A 20,579-nucleotide genomic window follows, 5' to 3' on the forward strand; every position below is an offset into this window, starting at 1 on the left:
CTATGGAAGCCATTCTTGTTCAAACCACCACATCCTCTTCCTGGCAGCCTGAGTGCTGCCCCTCCAGCATCCCTATAGTGCTCTGAAGGGCAACTCTCAACCTAGAATTGGTCACACTGGACTGTGAGCTTCTCAAGAGTCCCTGCTCTTGTTCATTCTATAATGATGGACTTTCGTTTTTTCCTCTGTCTTACATGTTTTATAACAGATTTGTTTCCCACAGACCAGACAACTAGCACTGCAGAGGAGCTGATAGACCCTGACCTTCAGCCAGGGAGCAAGGGAAAAATGACTGTCCTGACCATGGTTTTCCAGAGACAGAGGCGCCACATCTAAATTGCAGATGCTTTGTTTGCTGTTATCTAGAGGTCACATTGATTTGGGGATCAAATCTGGCAGGCATAGGATTCTGGTTTATTCCAGGAGTAAATGGGTTTACAAGGGACTTCAAGAGAGACTCACCTGCTTGCCTTCAAGTTCAAGGTGAATTCCTAGGTTGTCTGGAAGAATCTCATTTTCTTAATCTTTTATTGGCATTTAGGCAGCACCATAGAGAAGGTATGATTGGGGCATTTCCGTGGAAGCTAGTCCATTTCTCCCTCTGTATCCACAGTGCTTACCTTCAGTGGTGCTTCAAATGTTTGGTAAATGACTTTCAGCTTCTAAAAATGGCCTTCTCTTTTGTTTAAACACTGGTATGCCTCAAGGAAACATGTTTTATTTTTTATGTTTTTATGTTTTTGGGCACCTGGAAATTTTTATTAAACCATATGCTAGAAAGATGAGATTTGTTTTGTTTGAGATAGGGCCTCACTCTGTAGCTTTGGTTGCCTTGGAACTTGCTATGTAAACAAAGCTGGCCTCAAAATCATAGAGACCTTCCTGCCTCCACCTCTGCTGGGATTAAAAATGTGTAGAACCACCAGAGATGAACTTTATTAAAACTATGAGCTAGAGAGACAATGTAGTTTTAAAAGTTTGAAACTTTTTTTCAGCACTCTCGAGATCAGAAAAATGGAATAGACATTAGAAGAAGCCATAGTGTCACAAGGGTCTTTTATCTCAGTTTACTGGAGTATTCTTTTTCTTTTCTCCAGAGCCCTCTTGTGTTTGTTCAAACAAGAAATCAACAAAGGTGCCTGGCTCAGGATGGTTCAGGAATGCTGTCAGCCAGTGAGACTGTTGTAATACTTAATAGGCACAAACAATGGCTGCCCAGGCCCACAAGTACAAAACAGGATCCTGGCAACAATGGCTTGCTTGTATGATCCATGGGCTGTCATGGTTGGTTTTATACCTCTGCTTTGTAACAAACTCACTGTTTAGAAAGCAAAAAGCAAGTGAATGAAATCAAGTGTATGTATTAGAAAAGAAAAATCTTGAGATCTCTCTCTCTCTCTTCTCTCTCTCTCTCTCTCTCTCTCTCTCTCTCTCTCTCTCTCTCTCTCTCTCTCTCTCGTTTTTTAAGACAGGTTTTCTCTGTGTAGCCCTGGCTGCCCTGGAACTCCCTCTATAGAACAGACTGACCTTGAACCTACAGAGATCTACCTGCCTCTGCCTCCCAAGTGCTGAGATTGAAGGTGTGCACGAGCTTTGACTGGCAAAAACACTTTTGATTTAAGAAGTCAACTTTCATTTAAAATAAAACAAAAAAAAAATTACAAATCAAATAGGTACATTTGTCTAGCTCCTTTCTTCACTCCCATACTCTTACCAACATTCTGTTGTTCACTGTTGTATCCCGTGTCTCTACAGGTATGCTCTTGAAGGGTTGCAGGATATATCTTGTCCCTGGAGTCTTCCTGTTAAGCTCCCTGCTTCCTATCTACCATGAGGTGAACAGCCTCTAATGTCACACAGTCCTCCCACCACCATGTTCTTTTTCACTAAATTCCTAAAAGCAGTGAAGCCAGCCAGCTCCTATGACTGTGAGCCAAAAGAAATCTTCCTTCTCTTAAACTATTTCTCTCAGTATTTGTCACAGTGACAAAAAGCCTAGAGTTGGCTGTTTTTGTTTTTGTTTTTTGTTTTTAGTGGTGCTGGTGGAACTGGAGATTCATACTTACATATATGTGCATGCTATATTCTTAGACTTTTACTAGCCATTTTATATATTCTTAGGTAAATTTTGTATACAAATAGTTTGCATATTCTTAAATTGAGCTATATGTTGTTTTATTGTTTTGAGTTTTTCTTTATATAGTCTAGAATCAAGTTCTTTACTCTATATAATTAAAAACATTCCTCCTATTGTGGTCCACCTTCTTTTTCTTTCCTTTCTTCTCTCCATTATCTCCATCCACACAGACACATACACATGCACTCTTGTGCTTATTTATGTAGTTGGAAGTAGGAGTTTGGTGTCATGTATTGTTTCTCAGCTGCCTCCTCTCTCTTTTGGAGATGGTCTCTCACTGACCTGGAACTTCACAAAGTAGGCTAGGCTGACTGGCCAACAAGTTTCAGGGACCTGTCTGTCTGTCTCCTATCTTGACATTGGTGGGATTACAAACTGAGGTTCTGATGCTTGCTAGAGAAGTGTTTTACTAATTGAACCATTTTCTCAATTCTTTTGCTTTGGAATTTTCTTTTCTTCATCTTTTTTTTTTTAAGATTTATTTATTTATTATATGTAAGTACACTGTAGCTGTCTTCAGTCACCCCAGAAGAGGGCATCAGATCTCACTACAGATGGTTATGAGCAACCATGTGGTTGCTGGGATTTGAACTCAGGGCCTGTAGAAGAGCAGTCGGTGCTCTTAACTGCTAAGCCACCTCTCCAGCCCAGATTTTTATTTTCTTAATGTTGTCTTTTGAAGTACAAAAAAATTGAACAAGTTGAGTTCACAATTTTTTCTTTTTATTTATTATATTTGGTACCATGCCTAATCATTACTTCTTCTATTTTTTTTAATTTTTGTTTTTGTTTTTCAAGACAGGGTTTCTCTATATAGCCCTGGCTGTCCTGGAACTCACTTTGTAGACCAGGCTGGCCTTGAACTCAGAAATCCACCTGCCTCTGCCTCCCGAGTGCTGGGATTAAAGGCATGTGCCACCATGCCCGGCCCTATTTTCTTTTTTAATGTTTGTTAATTTGTAAATAGTGTAGGTTGTGGAAAGGATTTGTTAATATGTACTTCAACACCATTTTTTTTAAAGTACTCTTATTTTCCTACTGAAAGACCATGGCACTTTTGTCTAGAACCAGTAGATGGAGGGAGGGTTTATTTCTCAAATTTCAAGTCTATTCATTCCATTGGGCTACTTGTCTGACTTGGGGTCAAATTCACAATAAATTAATTATATTGCTTTTAAAAAAAGTTTTAAAATCTGGAAATACAAACCTTTAACTCTTTTCTTTTAAGCTGCTTTTGTGCCATTCTGACAGGTCTTCTGCATTTCCATACAAAATGACATCAGCTTATTGGTTTCTAAGAAAGAACCAAGTTGCTTGCTGAGTGTTGCTTTGTATCCACGTACACGTGGGGAAGATGACTTGGTGAACATACTAATTGTGTGATTTGTTTGTTTGTTTGTTTGTTTGGGTTGGTTGGTTTTGTGTGTGTGTGTGTGTGTGTGTGTGTGTGTGATCAGAGTGATTTGGCTGATTTCTAAGTTTTAGGGTTTTTTAAGAAGCAACACTATTGAAATCAAAGTTTCTTAGTTCTCGGTCTCCTGTAAGATACAGGAGTCAATTTATTGCTTTAGGGATCGTGGATGGCTTTATATAATGCCTTGTGGTCTTGTTTTCTGCATGTATGTCTCTAGCATGTTACTGGAAGCTGGGGAGATTTCGGACTTCTTGAGAACTGGGTGCACCCACTGTGGCTTGCTTCTGTAAGTCAGAGCTGGCTGGCCATATGGATGTGTAGACTACATCTGTTAATGGTAATAATCAAAGAGGAATTACTCAGTCTGAATTCTAGCCAAAATTTAACCTCATAGAGGTGATCCTATGGTATCTGTGCACTTTTATTTTTGTTTCCAAGTCTCACTATAGTTAGGAGGCAGCCTGTTGTAAACAAAACAAAACAAAACAAAAGAAAACCATGCTAGTTATGAACAAACAAACAAGAAACATTTACCTGAAGAACATGTAACATTCTAGAGCAGTGGGGATGTGTCTTAGTGTCTTTCTTCATTGTTATGATAAAATGCTCTAGCAAAAGTAACTTCAGGGAGAAAAAGCTTATTTTAGCTCCCAGCTCCATGTTCCAGTCCATCATAGCTGAGAAGTTGGGTCTTGAGGGATCTGGTTGCATTATAAATAAAGTCAGAAGATGAGAGCATTGAATGCAAGCTTGTTGCTCAGGTTTTCTCTACTTCATACAGGCCAGGACTGAGCCAGGAGGTGGTGCTAAACCACAGTGGGCAGGTCTTCTCATTTCAGTTAATGATCTCTGACTGGACAGTGGTTGTGCACTAGCTTGAGAGGTATCGTAAAGCAAATCTCTGTGGGTTCAAGGCCAGCTTGCTCTACAGAGCTAATTCCAGGAAAATCAGGTCTACACAAAGAAACCATAGCAGGCATAATCAGAGGCCCATCTGCCAGCGTTTTGTAGATATTAAGTTGACAGTGAGAGGCACTAACCATCACAGCATGCATTGTCATTTTATCTTCCTGATAGGATGGCATTCATTCACAGAGAGGAATGAGAAGGAATGTCTGTCCAAGAGGCTCTAATGTTCTGATATTTTCTAAACCAGAAGGAGAAAACTAAAGTCTTGACTTGTAGTTTCAATGCAGTATTCTACTTGTTATTAAATAAGATGCAGACCATGTGACTTCATCTACTTAGAATACTGTAGTTGTAAGCAGCGCAGAGAAAATGCTACTATAAAGTTACTAAGGAATGAATGTTCAGCTGTTCATTGGATCTTATGATTGTATTGTGGGTTGAAAAAACAAATAACCCTTTCTCTACTGTCTGAAGGCGGGAGTTGATCGTGGTGGCATGCACCTGTGTGAGGCTGAGGTAGGAGGATGGAGAGTTCGAGAACAGACTGGTCTTCACTTTAAGACCCTGCCTCCAAAAAGCAACATAAAAGGAAAAAAGGAAGAGGGTGGTGGGAATAGTTTGGTGTGGAGAAGAAAAGCAAGTGGAGGTTATAGTTGGACTTTACAGGTTTTCCAGTTGTGAGTTGGTCAAATAGGCCCGTAGGCAGTGTAGACAACTGCTTGCACATGAGCTTTATCAGTAGCAGATGTATCCCTGAACTGCATGATAGAATATACTCTGGGAAATAAGGCAAACACAGTACTTCCCCCCAAAGCTCGTACCTTGCTGATGGAGCAGGGCAGTGACATTGAATAAAGACACATGTTAGAATTTATAGTGAGTAGTTTAAACAATAGACTATAGACTTTTTATGCTTTCTGAAACCTGTAAGGCTAAGGAAAGAATAGCGCTTTTAAAAAATGTTTATAAGAACTGCTCTAAGCCATATTTTTAGGTTAGAATTTCTGCCTCTTACTATGTAATTCTCTAAGACAATATGATTTGAACATCTCTAATCGAAATATCTGAACTTTGAAAGGATTTTAAATCCAACTCTCTCTCTCTCTCTCTCTCTCTCTCTCTCTCTCTCTCTCTCTCTCTCTCTCTCTCTCTGTTGCACATAAGTATATGTGCTTGGTTGTGTGTATATGAATGCACATGTATGTGTGGGTATATGTACATGTGTGTACACATGCATTTGGAGGCCCCAAATTGACATTGGTTTTCTTTGTTGAGAACTCTCAACTTTATGTAGCAGTGGTTTGGTAAGTTAGGAACTCACCGGTTCCAGCTAATCTAGCTAACAGTTTTGCACTAGGGACAGACATGCGGTTTCTGCCTCTTGAGTTCTGGGATTAGAGGCTGCTGTGATTTCTGTGTATCTTTGATGTTAGTTCTGAATGTCTGAACTCCAGTCTTCAGGCTTATGTGGCAAGCACTTTATTTACTGAGTCATCTTTCTAGCCCTCAAACATTTTTGAGCACTGCTATCTTAAGTGGAAAATTGCACACCAGGCCTCATGTGATAAGTCACAATCAGTGCAGGTGCAAGGTTGAAGATGTGGCTCACTGATAGAATGCTTGTGTAACATGTATGAGGCCCTAGTTCACAATCAAGTGCATGTACTCTAAGAATAGTGTATACATTGCTTTCAGGTTATATGTATAATATGTATAAGAAACATAAAAGACTGTTTATATCTTAGATCATTCAGAGTACCTCATTTATGTATGTAAAGTATTTCAAAAATCTGAAATCCAAGAGCACTGTTAGTCTCAAATATTTTAAATAAGGGATACTTAACCTGTACTAGGAAGTAAACCCATTTCTTGAGTTGCTTTCAGAGGCAACTCAACATTTTAGAAAATGGACTCAGAATAATACCAACTTTCTTTAAAGTTACTGGGACCAAGTTTCTTAGTCAAGATCACTTAACACTCATAGCAGTAGGGGCTACAGAAATGGCTTAGCAGTTATGAGTGCTTGCTGCTCTTACAGAAGACCAGTGTTCCAATCCCAGCACCTACATCATGCAGTTCACAAATACCCATGGCTTCAGCACACAGAGACAGATGTATATACATAAATTATAAATAGAAATAAAAAAATAAATCTTAAAGAACTCTTCATGGCAATTAGCCAATTAGTGCCTTTGTCTTTGCTTTCCCTTCTTATTCTAACCAGGAGAACAGTTCTTCCCTGTGTATGTTAGTGTCTAGAAGGCTCATTATGTGGGCAGTAAAATAATTTTCTGGTGATTAGCCTTAGCAAAGTAAAGATCTATTGACATCTGCAGAAGAGGAAGCAGATGAACTCCTGGAAAGAAGATCACGTAGTAGGAGAGAAGAGCTCTCTTTAAGTATTTTAAAAGCAAGTTGTTAGAATTCATTGGATAAGACACCTGTGTGGGGCTCATATTTGGATAGTTGGGCAAACATCTTGTTATTTGCTGAAGAAATAAGTGTACAGCTTATGAGTTGTTTCTTCTTGGGATGGTGCTACCTATGCAGTGCTGCTTGGACTACTAGGCACAAGCTCCCAGTGATCTGAGCCTGCTCACTGAGATGCAGAGTTTTCTGCAGTAGTGTCTCTATTCCCTCAGATAGATTGCAGCTAGGGCTTGTTAAGGTTAACTTGTTTGGTTTAAGATCCCTGTCTAAACATTGAGGTTAACTAACGTTCCAGTTGTTCTGAGTTGTGCCAACCTCAGGCTCTTCTCTTAGTGTCATTCTGAAGTGTTCTCAGCATTGTTCACACTGTGGGTGCAGCAGATCAGCTTTCCTCTTTAGCGTGGCCCTTTTCTACCCATGCTTAGTCTCATCCCCAGAAAAGCCTGATGACTTGTTATCCTGAGGCATCAATGAAAAAGGAAAAAACCATGCACAAAGTCATCGTAGGGTAGCAGGCAGGCCTAATATGAGGGGTAATAGGTGATCCATGCTAGTTCAAAGCATTTTCTCTGAAGAGTACCTGCAGTTCTGCTATCTTATGACCAGCCAAGACTCAGTAACAGGTTGAAAAATGAGGTTCAGATGGAAAAGTACTATCTTTAGCAGGAAGAGGAGTATGAAACCAGAAAAGTAAGCTGGTGTGGTAAACAATGAATTGTAACACTCATGAGACTCCAGGCAAAAATTGGTACCAGAAATGGGGTATTCCTCTGATAGGCCTGAGGTTTTCGGGACTTGGATTTCGATAGCCATGGAATGCTTTAAGTGGGGCTTAATGGATCATTCTAGTAGGAATATGAAAAACATTGCTGCTGAGGGTGATTTGAACTGTGCAGACCTGGCCCAAGATTTATCACAGGAGCAGAATGCTATTATGTGACCTAGAGACTGGTTTGTGTGTGTGTGTGATATTTTGGAGAAGAATGTGGCTGCTCTTGCCCTTGTCTAAAGAGTCTGTCTGAGACTAAATTGAAGAGACTCGGATTAATTACATTGACCAAGGAGGTCTCAAAGCAATCCAGTTTAGACTCTGTGCTGCGGTTTAGTCTCATGAAGAACACTTTGATGAAGCATAGCAAGCTTTAAAAGAAAAAATATAAAATGAATGGTTAAAGAATAAAGAGGCACCAGGAAGTGAAATGGAACCGAATCCTGTGTTCACGGAGATAAACATATTTAAGGGAGTGGTGACTTTAGGGAAAGATTACACCCAGCTAAATTTACTATTTATGCATTTGCTGTTCAACAAGGAATAATTAGGACTTTTAATCTGGAATGAACTACAATACAGAAATGGAGGATACACCTGTGATCCAGATTTTGAGACTGGAAGACATAGGATTTGGATCCAGATCTTGAGGCATGGTGGCCTTGAAAAGCTTAGGCCGATGCATGTGGTATAAATCTTTAATCCCAGGAGACAATGGCAAGGCAGAGCTCTGGGTTCAAGGCCAGCCGGGGTCAGAGTAAGTTCTAGGTGAAGAAAAGCTTAAGTCCAGGCATGGTGAGACATGTTTTAATCCCAGCTTTTATGAAACAGACCCATGCAGATCTCCGAGTTCAACATTAGTTTGTGAAGCAAGTTCCAGGACAGTCAAGCCTAGGCAGTAAGGGAGTTGGAAATGGAAAGCTGGTGGTAATGTAATAGAACAAGGGGGCCATGTTTCAGCTCCAGCAAACAGCAGAACTTGGTAGCTTTGGCCATGTGGCTCAGGTTTTAGTGTCAAGAATAGAAGGGACTACTGGGACAATTGATGCTGGTTAGCTGGAGCTAAGAAGTTAGTGGTGTTTAAGAAAAGACCAGCATCACTGGGGTGAAATCTTCTGGAAAGTGTTTTCTGAGAGCACAAAAAAGCTTTGTTCCAGAGATAGCCAAAGTTGTACCTCGTGCAGCAGCTGTACTTGGTAATGTGTAAGAGTCATCCAGGTGGTACTGGTTTTGAAGGTTTGGAAGGGATCATGGAGAGCAGCTGAGGCTTGGCACTTTGAGAAACCATAGAAGCATCATTTGCAGTTAACAGCCCAGGACTGAAGGGGTTATGTAAAGGAGTTGAGGTTTGGCACCATAAAGAGAGTCTATGAGAGGTTGTTGGTGAAGCCTAGTTGCAGTGGAAGACTCCAGTGAATTGGAGATGCCAATGGCATGTGATGATCACCAAAAATAGCAGCAGTGGAGTGCACTCAACCAGAGCCTAGAGTGCTAGAGAAGAGACCCAAGCCCTGTGGAGGAGCCTAGAAGACCATGTATGGATCCCAGACATTGTAACAAGAAGGTGTGAAGTTCAAGTTGCCTTGGATACCCCAAGATATTGGAGATGTCAAAGCCATGGGATACTTGCTGAGGAAAACTGCCAACAGGGAGTGGAACCAGCACGAGCGAAAGAATTGTGCTGCAGTCAACAAAGCAGAAAGGAGATGCACATCAGACACGGAGATGCAGAGTTTGAAGTTTGCCCAGCTGGCTTTTGGTCTTGCTTTTGTCCAGAATTTCCTTACTATGTTGTTTTGAAATGGTAATGTGGGTTCCCAGATCCCTCCGAGACTAGTCTGCGCAGGTGAGAGTGTGGACTACAGAAGCTAACAACTTCTGGGACAGGCTCTGTTTCGGGCCTTCGTCTCCTTCCAGGAGGCAGGTCCGAATGCCAGATATCTGTGCACCTTCCCTGCAAGAGGAGAGCTTGCCTGCAGAGAGTGCTCTGACCACTGAAACTCAGGAGAGAGCTAGTCTCCCAGGTCTGCTGATAAAGGCTAACAGAATCACAAGAGGAACAAGCTCTAACCAGAGACAACTATAACAACTAACTCCAGAGATTACCAGATGGCAAAAGGCAAACGTAAGAATCTTACTAACAGAAACCAAGACCACTCACCATCATCAGAATCCAGCCAGTCCTGGGCACCCCCAACACACCCGAAAAGCTAGACCCGGATTTAAAAGCATATCTCATGATGATGGTAGAGGACATCAAGAAGGACTTTAGTAACTCACTTAAATAAATACAGGAGAGCACCGCTAAAGAGTTACAAGTCCTTAAAGAAAAACAGGAAAACACATCCAAACAGGTGATGGAAATGAACAAAACCATACTAGACCTAAAAATGGAAGTAGACACAATAAAGAAAGGGAGCTAAAACCATCCAGTGGAAAAGAAGACAGCATTTTCAACAAATGGTGCTGGCACAACTGGTGGTTATTATGTAGAAGAATGCGAATTGATCCATTCCTATCTTGTTGTACTAAGGTCAAATCTAAGTGTATCAAGGAACTCCACATAAAACCAGAGACAGTAAAACTTATAGAGGAGAAAGTAGGGAAAAGCCTCGAAGATAAGGGTACAGGGGAAAAATTCCTGAATAGAACAGCAAAGGCTTGCGCTGTAAGATCGAAAATTCACAAATGGAACCTCATAATATTGCAAAGCTTCTGTAAGGCAAAAGACACCATCAATAAGACAAAAAGGCCACTAACAGATTGGGAAAGGATCTTTACCTATCCTAAATCAGATAGGAGACTAATATCCAATATATATAAAGAACTCAAGAAGGTGAACTCCAGAAAATCAAATAACCCCATTAAAAAATGGGGCTCAGAGCTAAATAAAGAATTCTCACCTGAGGAATACCGAATGGCTGAGAAGCACCTGAAAAAATGTTCAGCATCCTTAATCATCAGGGAAATGCAAATCAAAACAACCCTGAGAGCTGAGATGAAAGGATGGACCATCTAGAGACTGCCATATCCGGGGATCCATCCCATAATCAGCTTCCAAACGCTGACACCATTGCATACACTAGTAAGATTTTGCTGAAAGGACTCAGATATAGCTGTCTCTTGTGAGACTATGCCGGGGCCTAGCAAACACAGAAGTGGATGCTCACAGTCAGCTATTGAATGGAACACAGGGCCCCCAATGGAGGAGCTAGAGAAAGTACCCAAGGAGCTGGGGGGATATGCAACCCTATAGGTGGAACAACAATATGAACTAACCAGTACCCCCGGAGCTCGTGTCTCTAGCTGCATATGTATCAGAAGATGGCCTAGTTGGCCATCAGTGGAAAGAGAGGCCCCTTGGTTGTGCAAACTTTATATGCCTCAGTAAGGGGGAACACCAGGGCCAAGAAGTGGGAGTGGGTGGGTAGGGGAGTGGGGGGGGGAGGGTATGGGGGGACTTTTGGGATAGCATTTGAAATGTAAATGAAGAAAATACCCAATTAAAAAAAAGAAATGGTAATTATATCCTGTGATGTTGGAGGCATGTGATCTACATTTTGATTTTGATTTTTATAGGGGAATTACAGTTAAGAGATTGCATGAATCTCAAAAGAGACTTTGAACTTTGGACCTTTAACATTGTTGAGACTGTTATAGACTTTTGAAGTTGGACTAAATATATTTCACATTATGCTATGACTAGGTATGGCCCCCATAAACTCATGTATTTGAACAAGCCTATGGGAGTCAAAGAGTAGAATGTGGTGGTTCGAATATACTTGGCCCAGGGAGTTGCACTGTTGTTTTGTTGTTGCTGCTGTTGTTGTTGTTGTTTTTGAGACAGGGTTTCTCTGTATAGCCCTGGCTGTCCTGGAACTCACTTTGGAGACCAGGCTGGCCTCGAACTCAGAAATCCACCTGTCTCTGGGAGTTGCACTCTTAGGAGGTGTGGCTTTATTGGGCTGTGTGTAGCCTTGTTGGAGGAAGTATGTCATTGTGGGGATGGGCTTTGAGACTGTCCTCCTAGCTGCTTGGAAGACTGACTGTCTTCTGTTGGCCTTTGGATCAAGATGTAGAACTCTTGGCTCCTCCAGTGCCATGTCTGCCTGGACATTGCCATACTTCCTGTCATGTTGATAATGAACTGAACCTCAGAACCTGTAAGCCAGCCCCAATTCAATGTTGTTCTTTATAAGGGTTGTCTTGGACATATTGTCTCTTCACAGTAATGGGAACCCTAAGACACCTTGTCTGCACATAATATGGAGAATCTTTGTGTAAATGGCTAGAGACAAAGCATATACAGTTCACAGTCATGACATACAGTGGGTATTCAGTGATAGATAGCTACTGTTACTGCTTTGAGTTGGGCATTCCTTATCTAGAGCATGCACTATAGTATGTCAGAGTTCTAAGCATTTTAGATTTCAGATTTTTGACTAGTGTCCAGTATGTATTATTACAACAATTATTTTTTGTTCTAGTTTAGTTTTTGTCACTGTAATAGAACACTTTGACCAATAGTCTGGGGAAGGAAAGGATTTGACTTACACTTCCATGTCACAGTCCTTCACTGACTGAAGCCAGGGCAGGAACTGAAGCAGGAGCTTGGAAGCAGGAACTGAAGTAGAGACTATAGATAAATGTTTATTGGCTCACTTTTTCTAGCTTGTTCAGCTAACACCTTATATAACCAGGCCTACTTTTCAGGGATGGCACCACTCATAGTGGTCTGGATATTTTCCTATATCAATTAGCAATTAGGAAGATACCTTAAACCAAGGTAGTGATGGTACACACCTTTAATCCCAGAATTTGGGAGTAGAGACAGGCAACTCTCTGTGGGTTTGAGGCCAGCCTGCTCAACAGAGTGAATTCCAGGACAGCCAGGTTTACAGAGAAATTCTGTCTTGAAAAAGCAAAATTAAATAAAATAGAAGATACTTTATAGGCTAATATAATGGAAGCAGTTTCTCATTTGAGGCTCCATCTCTCCAAGTGACTGGTTTGTGTCTAGTTGGCAAAAACTAACCAGCACAGTTATTTTGTGAAATATCTACAGTGTTTCTTCTGTCAGAGCAATAGTATTTTCTGTTGATTGTATAGAAGGATGGGCATAGGGCTAGTTTCTTTTACTTTTATGAACCTGTAGTTCACAAAGAACCAGGAAGAAATGTACATTTGAGTCAGTAGGATTCAGGATAGGCCTAATCTTTTCATCCTAACAAGAGCCATACTGATGGCAGGCTACATCTGAACAGAGGGGTTTGAGTGGAATCCTAGACATGTGGATGGGAAGGTGACTGGAGAGGATAGAAAATCAAGGAGGTTGTGAAGGTTCCATGTCAAGAATAGTTTAGTTTTAGTAATGTTTAATAGGGTTTTAAATTACCAAATAAACAGAGGGAAAATTAAAAAATGTTCATTGTTGCGGGCTGAACCCAGTCAGAGTCCCTCAACCCCGGGGGAGAAGTCAGGGTTCAGGTACTCAGGTGGGCAAGGAGTCAGGAGTGACAAACAGACACAAACACAAGAGAGTGCTGGATCTGAATATAATTTCTCAAATCGAGCATCAGACTTGTATTATAGAAGAAAACAAGGAAGTTAGGTGACACATCAGCCAATGTACATTGAAGTCATCTGATGCATAATGACTCTTTACACAAAACAGAAAAATGAGTACATAAAAACTGGCAGGAAACAGGCAGTGGCTACAACTGAGACAGAGTCAGCCCTATCTGACCTTAGGGTCAGCTTATTCTTAGAAGCCAGGTGTGAGGGCTTTTCAAAAGCCCCAGGGGCAAGGGCTTCATGCCCAAGCCATAGTTCTAATTCTAGTTTATTGTTTAACTCACCACCAGCCAGCTCTTAGTAAATACTTACCTATGCTATTCTTCTGAATTTGTGAAAGTATGTACCAGGGAGGGTTCATACTCGCTAACCCTTCTGTGAACAACACAATACTCTTGTTTCTTCTTAAACCACAGCCCAATATTCTTCCTAAACTATTGTAAATTCCTGTATATGGGAGTGACTCAGCTGTTATTCTAAGTGTTTTGCGGGGAACCTCTATTTACCAGAGGAGCCCACCAACTTTCTTCTATTATGTAATGTAGTCTGCCATATACGACTACAATAAGAATTCTAAACTTACTTTGTTAAACTTGCCCTGAAATTTCTAACTCTATCCAGTAAATTGTAATGCCTGATTTCTTTCACTATTTCTCTTTCAACACTGGAGGCATTTCGTCTACGAAATACCAAACCCAGGGTCGGCTCAACGACTGCCTAGGGTATTGGGACACCGGTGAAGGCCAGGAAGCAATGTTCAATTTAACTTAGCTATTTGTCAAATCATTCTTTGGTGGCAACTATAATAAAACAATTCTGAAGAAAAGCACGCAGAATCCTTCACTGACTATTGCAAGGACAAATCTGGACCATATCCGTTTATGGGATGCCAGAGACTCTCCAGGAGACCAGTTTCCGTGAAACTGTGCCTCAGGACTGAGGGCAAGCTTTTGGACTTGTCACAGAGACTCCACTGGAGTGAGTGTGGCAGTTCATTATTCTTGTACCTAAAGAATGGATGCATATATGCCTATTGGAAAACAACCCCTGCTAGGAGCTCCTGCCAGGCCACACGATTTCCCTACTCACTCTTTACCCTGGCCTTTCTGCTCTAACAGCAGTGACATCTGTGAGCCTCCTGAGCAGATGGTACCTTGACAGGGACCAGCTGCCTACTGCTGGCAGGTTCTCCCTTTGGATCTCTGAGGTTTTCCTGTGTCGGTCCTCTGTCACATCTTGATGTTATGGCATCATTTCTAGGATATTGGCTTGCACTCCGGCTTAGACTGTGCTTTTCATATGCTTTAGGGATGTGTCCACATATTGGGAGAGGTGCTTAGGGAATCTGGATTGTTCTCAAATATGAAGTCGTAATTAAATATAAACCCTTTGAAAGTTTTTTTTTAATGTAATATATTTAAAGTACCTTAACAATAAGATGGAATGAGTGAAGTTCATTAAGGACTAATTGCTTTCCTTACTCTGGGTTTCCATACAGAATCACTGAAATGTCTTCAGCTTGCCAGGACTTATGCAAAGCAGTTCATTTTACATTCAACATAGTATGATGCTTGCTGAGATGAATTCCTTTGTTTTTTATACATCACCATGCCTAGCAATGTAGAATTTTTGTAGAATTATTGAGCTGCCTGTATTTATGACTGAAGCCTAGAACAACTTGGATTGATCACAGAGGGTCGTTTTACTTTCTGCCCTTTTAGCTACTGCTTTTTGCCATCAAGATATCTCTGGCTGTTTCTTCTCAGTTCTCAGGAACTGATTTCTGAATAACAGATTTTTGTTGTTTCTTTCCTTGTAGAGACCTAAAGCCAGAGAATATCCTCCTTGATGATCATGGTAAGATTCCATGCTTAAGTGTAGGCTTGTCAGAAAAGCTACTGTGGACATAGTCAGTTAATAACGCAGACTGGAAACAATAACTAAAAGAAACTCTTTGGAATGTGTTCTTTAAAACACACACACACACACACACACACACACACCCATTGACATTGCCATCACCAGTACTTAAACAAAAGCAGAGACTCCATATATTAATGATGAATATTTTGAAGTAGGTGAAAATAAACCTCAAGTGAGTATTTGCCCTCCTGTTTTTTGCTATTGACTCATATTTATTTAATTTTATTCCTTAGCCCTCTAAACTTGGCGTGCTGCCCTCTATGCTGTCCCCTTATCATATATCAATTGTCACAGAGTGGAGCTGTAGAATGCTGTTATGGGGACTGGCCATGATGTGACAGCTCCTTGTCAGCATCATGGGTGCCTCTGACATTGGTATCTCTGGATCTGAGAATGAGCCCTATTGCTAGGATGCTGGTTGTATGTGCATCAAGTAGGTTAGCAATTTGAGAAGGAGCTTATGATTAGTGATTCTTAATAACTAAAAGGATCTTTCTGTGGAGTAGGAAACATAAACCAGAGCCAGAGTGATTCCTGGAAAGAATAGGCTAGTATGGCTCATTACTGAAGGCAAACATGGGACATTATCAGACTTAGCTTTTATATTTACTTCTGCCACTGCTTTCTGCTTTTTACCTAACTTCAATGAAGAAGAAAGGTGCTTGAAATTTCATTTATGGAATAATTAAGAAGTAATTTGACTGCTTCCAACTCTTAAGTTTGTGATTTGTGCTGGGTTATGCTGCACTGGTATCTAGAGTTGGCATTGAAGGGAAGAGAACAAATTATATTGAAATACATTGAGTAGTTTACTAGGTGTCTTATGAGGGTAAGTCTAAGTCCTATGACAGGGGTCCTTAGAAGAACACTTTCTATAATTAGTTACTTCATAGGACTGTAGCCAACATTTATGCCTTCCTATACACAAAACATTTGAATAGTACAGTTCTCTAAGTAAAGTAGCTTAACTGATAGTTATGAGTAAATAATAAATATGGTTCCTCTGGTTTTATCTAGTGGTGATTTACTGTTAAAGGGCTTCTTTAGGTATAAATATAATTTCTTGCTGTTAGTGAATCTCAGTGTGCTATATGAAAGTACATTACATATGTAAAAGTTAAATATAATTTTTAGATATTGCTATTTTTAATACATTTTTGTGTGTTTTTATCACTGGGGATAGAATCACAAGCCTTATATATCATATACAAGGGTTTTATTACTGAGGTATATCCCCAGCCTTCATCAATACTTTTTAGATGGACTTTGCCTCGCAGTTATAAATTGTCACTAAAATGTTACTTTTCCCCATGATCTGTACTTTGTGTGTGAACATGCACAGGACACATCCGAATTTCAGATCTTGGTCTAGCTATGGAAGTCCCAGAAGGGGAGATGGTTCGAGGAAGAGTTGGTACTGTTGGCTACATGGGTAAGTGAAAAATGACTTTGGTGGACCTTATCCATACCTGCTAGGTATCCCAGGGCTTAGAATCTAGAGGGGAGACTTAGCTTTTAATTTACTTTAAGAGTATGAACCTCAGCCGGGCATGGTGGCGCACGCCTTTAATCCCAGCACTTGGGAGGCAGAGGCAGGCGGATTTCTGAGTTCGAGGCCAGCCTGGTCTACAAAGTGAGTTCCAGGACAGCCAGAGCTACGCAGAGAAACCCTGTCTCAAAAAACAAACAAACAAAAAGAGTATGAACCTCATTAAGCCATATCAATAATGCTACATTAAAACATTAATTTTAAAAAATATTTATATTACATTTATTTATTATTATGTGCATGTATCTGTACATATGAGTACCTAAGGGAGTGCATGTGAAAGTCAGACAACAATTCAAGTGAGTCAGTTCTCTGCTTTCACAAAATTCAATTAGTCAGGCTTGAAGACAAGCACTTTTACCCATTGAGCCATCTTGCCCACCCCTAAAATAGCACTTAATAAAGCTAATTATCACTCTGATACTTTATATACAAACACAACAATTCAGTCTTCCTATTGGAAAACAACAATTAGCTATAAGTTTAATTTAAAAAACAACAAGATTTTGGGGGGTCAGGGGAAACTGGGCATGGTGATCTATGGGATTAAAGTGAGCACTACCACACACATCTAATAGACATCTCTCCCCTGCCTTTATTGTTATTTTGAGTCAGGGTTTCTCTGTGTAGCCCTGGCTGTCCTGGAACTTACACTGTAGGCCTCCAACTCTGTCTCTGCCTTCTGACTGCTGGGATTAAAGGCTTGTGCCACTATCTCTGCCTTCTTTCCTTACTTTTATTAAACAGATTCTTTTCTCATACAGTATAATCTAAATACAATTGAATACAGTTCCCTTCCCTCTGCTCCTCCCACTTGTTCCCCACTCTTCTCCATCCAGATATACTACTCCCTGTTTGTCTCTCATTAGAAAAGAACAGGCTTCTGGGAGATAACAAAACATAACAAAACAAAATATAATAAGATAAAATGAAAACTATCATATTGAAGTTGGACAAGCCAAGCCAACAGAAAAAAATGAAAGAGCCCCAAGAGAAGGCACAAGAATCAGAGACCCACTTGTTTACATATTCATAAATTTCATAAAAGTACTAAACTGAAAACTATTTTATTTATATATACATATATGCATGTATTTATTTACATATTTATAAACATATAAAAGTTATATATTTATATATATTATATATATTCCCCCCCAAAGTGCTGGGACTGGATATCATCCAATTGAGTTGTCAACTGAAAGAGTCTCATGGAAATCCCAAACAACCCAGGCTGTTACCAAGGCAGTAGGTTGCTCTCCACAAACTGACAACTGACTTCATTGGATTGCCTTCATATAGTTAGTTTTTACTGCACTAGATTTCCATACTGCCCCACAAATACTCTTCAATTCTTAATGTCTTTCCCCTTGATAACTTTCTTCTATCCCATCTTCCCTGTCCCTTTTACATATGATCCTCCCATTCAACCTCCCAACCCCTGATTCCAGTCCACCCATAAAATCTCTTCTATTGTCCCTTCCCAAGGAGATCGATCTAATGTGTCTCTCCTAGTTCTGTCCACTATATCTAACCTCTCTGGGCCTATGGATTCAATGGTTAATATCCAAATATAACAAATTACATACATATTTATCTTTCTGGGTCTGGATTACCTCACTTAGGATGATGATTTTTTCTAGTTCTATTTCCTTGCCTGAAAACCAACCTACCTTCCTTCTGTTCTTATTTTGAGCTGAGTAATACCCCATTGTGCATATGTACCACTTGTTCTTTATTCATTCTTCTGTTGAGGTTGTTTGCAATTTCTGGATATTATGAATAGAGCAGCAATGGATATTGTTGAGCAAGTATTAGGGTGAAATGTCATTTCAGTATATGCCCAATAGTGGAATAGCTGGATTATTTCCCATCTTTCTGAGGAACCACTATATTGATTCTTGAAGGAGTGTTGGATTTTGTCAAAGGCTTTTTTTGTGTGTGTGCATGAAATAAGAGGACTATATGTTCTTTGGTTTTTTTTAACTTTTGGTTTGTTTAGATAGTAGATTATATTTATTGATTTTCATGTATTGAACCATCTCTGCAGCTTTGGTATGGAGTCTACTTGTTTATGGTGCATTATCTTCTTTATGTCTTTTTGGAGTCTATATTTTTGCGTCTATATCCATAAGGAAAATTGGTCTGTTATTCTTTTTCTTTGTTGGGTCTAGGTGTAGTTTGGGTATCAGGGTAACTGTAGTTCATAAAATGAGTTGGACAGTGTTCCTTCTGTTTCTATTTTGTGGAATAATTTCAAGAGTTTTGTTGTTACCTGTTTTTTAAAGTCTAGTAGAATTTTGTATTAAACCATTGGGCCCTGGGTTTTGTTAGGGTGGGAAACTTTTTAATGACTGCTTCTATTTCACTATGGGGTTATAGGTCCGTTTAAATGGTTTATCTGATCTTGATTTAACTTTGGTAAGTAGTACCTATCGAGAAAATTATCTATTTCTTTAAGATTTTCCAATTTTGTCAAGTGCATGGGTTTTTTTTTAATTTTTTTTAGATATTTTCTTTATTTACATTTCAAATTTTATCCCCTTTCCTCATTTCCCTCTGAAAACCCCCCATCCCATTCCCTCTCCCCCTGCTCACTTACCCAACCACTCCCACCTCCCTGTCCAGGCATTCCTCTACACAGGGGCCCTTCACAAGACCAAGGTCCTCTCCTCTCAGTGATGTCCCACAAGGCCATCAGCTGCTACATATGCAGCTGGAGCCATGGGTCTCTCCTTGTGTACTCTTTGATTGGTGGTTTAGTTCCTGGGAACTCTTGGGGTACTGGTTGGTTCATATTGCTGTTCTTCCTATGGAGCTGCAAACCCCTTCAGCTCCTTGGGTCTTTTCTCTAGCTCCTCCATTGGAGACCCTGTGCTCAGTCCAATGAATGGCTGTGTGCATTCACCTCTGTATTTGTCAGGCACTGGCAGAGCTTCTCAGGACACAGCTATATCAGGCTCCTGTCAGCAAGCTTTTGTTGGCATCCATAATAATGTCTGGGTTTGGTGATTGTATATGGGATGGATCCCCAAGTGGGACAGTCAGTGAATGGCCTTTCCTTCAGTTTCTGCTTTAAACATTGTCTCTGTATCTCCTCCCATGGGTATTTTGATGCCCTTTCTAAGAAGGAGTGAAGTGTCCACATTGTGGTCTTTGAATTGTATCTTGGGTATTCTGAACTTCTGGGCTAATATCCACTTATCAGTGAATGCATATCATGTGTGTTCTTTTATGATTGGGTTACCTCACTCAGGATAACATTTTCTAGTTCCATCTATTTGCCTAAGAACTTCATGAATTCATCATTTTTCTTTTCTTTTTTTTTTTTTTTCAAGACAGGGTTTCTCTGTATAGTCCTGGCTGTCCTGGAACTCACTCTGTAGACCAGGCTGGCCTCAAACTCAGAAATCCGCCTGCCTCTGCCTCCCGAGTGCTGAGATTAAAGGCATGCGCCACCACGCCCGGAGAATTCATCATTTTTAATAGCTGAGTAGTACCCCCATTGTGTAAATGTACCACATTTTCTGTATCCACTCCTTTGTTGAAGGGCATCTAGGTTCTTTCCAGCTTCTGGCTATTATAAATAAGGCTGCTATGAACATAGTGGAGCATGTGTCCTTATTACATGTTGAATATTACATGCTATGAATATTACATGCTATGAACATAGTGGAGCATGTGTCCTTATTACATCTTCTGGGTATATGCCCAGGAGTGGTATAGCTGGGTCCTCAGGTAGTACTATGTCCAATTTTCTAAGGAACAGCCAAACTGATTTCCAGAGTGGTTATACCAGCTTGCAATCCCACCAGCAATGGAGGAGTGTTCCTTTTTCTCCATATCCTTACCAGCATCTGCTGTCACCTGAGTT

At 40.3% G+C, this 20,579-nt stretch overlaps 1 protein-coding gene across 2 annotated transcripts in view; it reads left to right on the plus strand.

The window, feature by feature from the left end:
* Grk4 (G protein-coupled receptor kinase 4) overlaps positions 1–20,579 on the plus strand; it is a 111,326-nt gene that overhangs the window by 72,394 nt on the left and 18,353 nt on the right. For both annotated transcript variants that reach the window (XR_002377918.3, XM_021162143.3), the window contains exons 10-11: positions 15,053–15,090; positions 16,499–16,588. Coding sequence is in view for 1 of the 2 variants with exons in the window: in XM_021162143.3 (XP_021017802.1) it covers positions 15,053–15,090; positions 16,499–16,588 (128 nt within the window). In the remaining variant the exon portion in view is untranslated. The remainder of the gene's footprint in view (positions 1–15,052; positions 15,091–16,498; positions 16,589–20,579) is intronic.

This window comes from Mus caroli, unplaced genomic scaffold, assembly GCF_978045245.1.
Source record: "Mus caroli unplaced genomic scaffold, Mus_caroli_1 scaffold_4, whole genome shotgun sequence".
NCBI classification, from domain to species: domain Eukaryota; kingdom Metazoa; phylum Chordata; class Mammalia; order Rodentia; family Muridae; genus Mus; species Mus caroli.